This window comes from Chiloscyllium plagiosum, unplaced genomic scaffold (genome assembly GCF_037043375.1).
Source record: "Chiloscyllium plagiosum isolate Xiang-an unplaced genomic scaffold, Cpla_swu_hap1 HiC_scaffold_34, whole genome shotgun sequence".
Taxonomy (NCBI): Eukaryota; Metazoa; Chordata; class Chondrichthyes; order Orectolobiformes; family Hemiscylliidae; genus Chiloscyllium; species Chiloscyllium plagiosum.
This window is the reverse complement of record NW_028270172.1, coordinates 41,183,638-41,189,637: the sequence shown is the minus strand read 5'-3', so window position 1 is coordinate 41,189,637 and position 6,000 is coordinate 41,183,638. Positions and strand designations below refer to the sequence as shown.

General features: G+C 38.1%; 1 protein-coding gene across 7 annotated transcripts in view; it reads right to left on the bottom strand.

Annotated features, from left to right (window-relative positions):
* Positions 1-2,055: 2,055 nt before the first annotated feature.
* kif13a (kinesin family member 13A) overlaps positions 2,056-6,000 on the bottom strand; it is a 331,165-nt gene continuing 327,220 nt past the window's right edge. For all 7 annotated transcript variants that reach the window (XM_043719126.2, XM_043719128.2, XM_087978611.1 and 4 more), the window contains one exon: positions 2,056-3,567. In XM_043719126.2, the coding sequence (XP_043575061.2) occupies positions 3,284-3,567 (284 nt within the window). In that variant the 3' untranslated portion in view covers positions 2,056-3,283. The remainder of the gene's footprint in view (positions 3,568-6,000) is intronic.

Sequence of the window (6,000 nt, the reverse complement as noted above, 5' to 3'; positions counted from 1 at the left end):
TTTAAATTGCAAATGAGGCAGTTTGACTCTAATTAGTCAAGACATTGCCCTGAGAAATGAACCAGAGATTAATGGTCATCTATTCTGTTGAATTTGAACAGGCAGAGCACATAATTGTTAACACAATTTCACACATATTCAGGATTATTCAGCAATTGTCTAATTTCAGAAACATATCTAACCTTAGATAATATGATTTTTTTCAAGGCTGTGTGTGTTAGGGAGGCAGTTGTGCAGTGGTAATGTCACTGTCTAGTAATTCAGAACCTCATGCTAATGCTCTGGGGAACAGGACTTTGAATATCACCACGGCAAATGGTCAATTTTGAATTCCATAAAAGACTGCAATTAGAAGCTATCCTAATGGAAATCATGTAACAGTTGTCTAATAACTCATCTGGTTCACATATGCCCTTTACTGATGGAAAGCTGTTGTCCTTACCTGTCCATTACTTTATATGACTCTCGACCCATAGCAATGTGGTTGACCTCCAATTGCCTTCTAAAAATGCCTGACCAAGCCACTCAGATAAAGAGACAATTAGTGATGTGTAACATATACAAGATGCTCAAATTCCATGAATTATTTGTTTTTAAAAAGATGATGTAAATAGTCAGAGGAAGTCTTGTTAGATATAATCCATCAGTCTTTTGGACAAACACTAAACACTGACACTGAAATTCACACACCATATCACTTGTGTTGCAAGTGCCTACTAGCAGCATTAAACAGCTTTCTTCACTAGTTGCCCAAACATTAGTAATCCAGAGGGCTAGTCTAATGTACTGGGGACATGGGTTCAAGTCCGACATAGGGAAATTCCATTTTTTGATCAGTAGCAACATACAGTATTATTCTGTTGTAGGTGTAATGTTTTCACATTAAGGTTAGAAAGTCGAAGGAATCAAGAAGGTGAGATAATTACAGGTGATTCATGTTACATTTACCTAAATATGATGGATTGTCATTTGGAGTCCAATCAACAATAGGATGATAATTTCAAGTCTAACCTTGCTGTCTTACATCTCCTTAATAAAAGCTTGTTTTTTTGAATGCTGTGGCTCTGTCTTTTTTGAAATGTTTTCCGGTATGGAGCTAAATATCTTGCATTTAAAAAGGTTGCAGTTTGGCTGTGATCATTGAATCATGATGGTATTGAAGTTGGCCATTTGGCCCACAGTGTACATGCTGGCTACTCAGAGCTTCTTTTCACAAATTTGTTTGACATATTTCAATTTGCAGTTAATTAGCTTATGGCAGAATGGTCCTCACACACTTGCAGATGGTTCCTATTATCTAGCTCTTTTGAGTTATTTACTTGGGAATACAATTCAAATGGCATGGGCTATTTTCTCTTGTCTCAATAATATATGAATTTTGAAAGAAGTTTGCACAGAAAATTGCAGCACATTTAAGTAATGTGCCCCATTTCTTGTAGATACTCCTCTATATATTTAGCAATGAAGATGGGGGGAGGGGCACAACATCATCGCTATAATGAAATCTCACTGGATAATTAGTTAATTGTTTAGTCCTTGATGGTAAAGTAGAAGATATTTGATCCCCACAGAGAAGTACATGTTCTTGTACAGCTTACTGCAAAAATGTATAGCCATTTTACAGGTGGTTTTGTGGAACTTCAATTTGGCTTAAAATATCTCACATTGGATAGCAACCTTGCAGAATTGTATCCATGGTTAAGTTAGTTCTTTCCTAATATTAAAATATTACCATCACAATAGTGAATCACATCAGTAGAAAAGATAATGTTGCACTTGTCGAGTTGGAGACATTTTCTCCCGAAGTGTCAATCTCAATCCAAATTGTGGTTCTAATTGCAGTTATACTGCTCACCTTTGATTAATATGGAACAGAAGCCAATTGACAGTGACGTAAGACAGCCCTTTAACTGGATTCCCACTTATAATACTGTAAACCTGAACTATCTACATGGAACCATTTTGTTGGATCATCAGGTATTTAAAAAGGTAGAAATTTGGTGAGATTTCCACCTTCAAGACACTAACATACAAACAAACTTCACACAATTGATCAACAGTTCCAGGTTGAAGTACAGTATGTATTCTAAAACACAAACCCTGTAACAATTAAATACAGTATTGCTGAAATCAAATATATATTACAACTCTGTACATAGTAATACAAAAACTCTGAGAGGTAAATATATATACACAAGACTAATTCAGAACAGCAGCTCTTGAGCAAGCCCCAAGTTTTTTTCAGATCAAAATTAACAGTTATCATGCATCATATTTCTTTTCAAACAGACTGACTCTTAAGTACCCTTACAATTTTGCACAACTCTTTATGTACATTGGATGGCTTTCTGAAATTGTCTTTAGTCCATCAGATTACACCCTTCTTTTACTGCAATGGGATGCAGAAAACCCTTTAGTATATATAACATTGTGTATAAATTATTTAAACCAAATCCTCCATTGTGATCTTTCATTATACACACAACATTGTTGCAAAAATGTACCATTACTTTGCTTTTTTCAGCAAGTGCATGCATACTTACTTTCGTAAACCTTTAAAACAAATCTCCAGTCTGTTCCCTGCATTCCTGCAATAACACTGTTTAAGCACTAAACTGCCTAACAGGCAAATCAGGGTATTAGTGTTTCAACTTGTAACATACAAAGCTTCAGGCAAAGGGTCCAACATGACAGTTGAATGTGCACCCATGTGAAGCCAAGTCAGCACAGTAGCAAGCTTTGGAAGACAAAAACTGGATTCAACAGTCAGTTTTGCTTCATGTGCTTAATAGACGCAGAAATAAGGCAGCTTAATACAGAGTAAAGAAAACATAACGAGTTAATAAAAACATCAAAAGGTGCCTAAAATGTTAGAATACAGTTTTACAAACGGCAAAAAAATCTAAAAAGCTCCTGAATCTAATAAATCTTTGGTAATTAAAAACAGGTTTAGAGATCTTCATGATTTTCATCTCATTTTTCTTATTAATAAAATATCTATTTCCTGATTAAAATACATCTCAAATGTTAATTTGTAATACAGAAGCTGGTGCTCTCTTAACTGAAATCTTAAGTTTTATTCAGCAAAGCCATAGTTTAGTCTCTATCTTTTGTTACTGACATATAATATACTTTTCTTTCAAAAAAGGAAAAATATTAAAGATTTCATTCTATCCTTTATGTCACAGAGTCAGTGATATAAACAAAACAACATTGTACAATCTATAAAATACTCCATTAAGAGGTCTATACAGTGATGTGTCATAAGTGCAAACATTGTAGTTCAGTTAACCCACGATTTCCTGTTGTTTTGTTTCTTGGAGGGTGCTGCATCTTCCGACTGGTGTAGCATTGTTCCATCGGGCTTAGTCGATGAGGTCACCTGTGATCTACCAAGGCTGACAACTTTCTGTCTTTCATGACTTGAGGATGTCTGAGTTTGAAATGTGCTGCTATGCTGCTTTATCGTGTTGGAGACCTGGATGAGCCGGTTTGGGCGTACAAATATACCACAACGGGGACTGCAGTGAAAATATTCTTTTCCTTCAATAGTACCCTGATGTTTGCCTGCATGACAGTTGAAAATACAAGAACATGAGATTTAAATAAAGCCTCACTGTCTGCATGTTCTATGGCAACATCAAATGTACAAGATAGTGTGGACAACTTTTCATTACATTAACATGATAAAAATGTGGTATATTCAAATAGGAAAGAGTAGGCTGTTTCAAATAAATATTTTAAGGCTAGTGGTATCATACACAAGTGAACATACAATGTAGCTCAGTTAATTTCAATTCAGAGCTGTTATCACTGGAGCGATGAAGGTTAAAGAAAGATTCAACAGATGTGTTCATATGCACAGATGTTTTTGGTTGGACAAATGTAAGTCTGTTTCCAATGACAAAAAAAAGTTATAAGGTAATTGACAAAACAGCCTCATGTGATATGTGGACAATAAAATCACACAGCTAATTATGATCTGGACAGCACTGTTCACTACTTGTAGGGAAGATCTTGTATGGATTGAGACCAGGGAGCTGGACTAAATGGACAGTTATTTTATTTGGATACTACTATGATGTCTACATATTCTCTTATTGTCAGTCCTAAACAACACTGTGCAGTTTATGATTCAAGAAGAATAGGAAGCTATGTAAAAGTGGAGACATAACACTGTTAATTAAAGATGACCTTGGTTCACAATATCAGGATATAAAATTGGTTTGGGAGATGAGGAGGAATAGTATGAGAAGAAGTCTCTAGTGGAAGTGGTCTACAGGCTCCTTTACAGTAGCCATAATATAGAACAAAGTATGCAAGAAGAAATATTGGGTTCTTGTGATAACAGGATAACCATAACCTTGGGGAATTTTAATCTATACTGAAACTGGAAAGGTCAGGGTGGCAACAGTAACCTGGATGAACAGTTCATAACATACTTTCTCCAAAGCAATCCAAGAGCAACTAGCTCTGGAACTGAGCGGGAAGCAGGCTTTACCAGACTGGTCCTCTGTAATGAGACAGGGTTGATTCATGACCTCAGAATAAAAAGACCATGACGGCAAGAGCATCTACAAGATATTCACATCTAACATCCAATTTGAAAGGGAGTAGTTTGCAACTAAAACTATTATTTTAAAACTTGTATAAGGACAACTATGTGGGCAGGAAAGCTGAGGTAGCTGACGTCCCATAGAACATAGAACAACACAGCACAGAACAGGTCCTTCGGCCCACGATGTTGTGCCGAACATTTGTCCGAGCTTAAGCACCTATCCATGTACCTATCCAATTGCCGCTTAAAAGGTCGCCAATGATTCTGACTCTGCCACTCCCACAGACAGTGCATTCCATGCCCCCACCACTCTCTGAGTAAAGAACCTATCCCTGACATCCCCCTGATACTTTCCACCCTTCACCTTAAATTTATATCCCCTTGTAACACTCTGTTGTACCTGGGGAAAAAGTTTCTGACTGTCTACCCTATCTATTCCCCTGATCATCTTATAAACCTCTATCAAGTCACCCCTCATCCTTCGCCGTTCCAATGAGAAAAGGCCTAGCACTCTCAACCTATCCTTGTACGACCTATTCTCCATTCCAGGCAACATCCTGGTAAATCTCCTCTGCACCCTCTCCAAAGCTTCCACATCTTTCCTAAAGTGAGGTGACCAGAACTGCACACAGTACTCCAAATGTGGCCTAACCAAGGTCCTGCAACATCACTTCACGACTCGAATTCAATCCCTCTGCTAATGAACGCTAAAACACCATCGGCCTTCTGACAAGCTCTATCCACCTGAGTGGCAACTTTCAAAGATCTATGAACATAGACCCCAAGATCCCTCTGCTCCTTCACCTTACTAAGAACCCTACTGTTAACCCTGTATTCCGCATTCTTATTTGTCCTTCCAAAATGGACAACCTCACACTTGACAGGGTTGAACTCCATCTGCCACTCCTCAGCCCAGCTCTGCATCATATCTAAGTCTCTTTGCAGCCGACAACAGCCCTCCACACTATCCACAACTCCAACAATCTTCGTATCGCCTGCAAATTTACTGACCCACCCTTCGACTCCCTCTTCCAAGTCATTAATAAAAATTACAAACAGCAGAGGACCCAGAACTGATCCCTGTGGAACTCCACTTGTAACTGGGCTCCAGGCTGAATATTTACCATCTACCACCACTCTCTGACTTCGACCGGTTAGCCAGTTTTCTATCCAACTGGCCAAATTTCCCTCTATCCCATGCCTCCTGACTTTCCGCATAAGCCTACCATGGGGAACCTTATCAAATGCCTTACTAAAATCCATGTACACTACATCCGCTGCTCTCCCCTCATCCACATGCTTGGTCACCTCCTCAAAGAATTCAATCAGACTTGTAAGGCAAGACCTACCCTTCACAAATCCGTGCTGCCTGTCCCCTGGAACATTTGACTACAAAACAGATCAGCAGAGAAACAACTGCAGGCATTTAAGGTGATATTTAA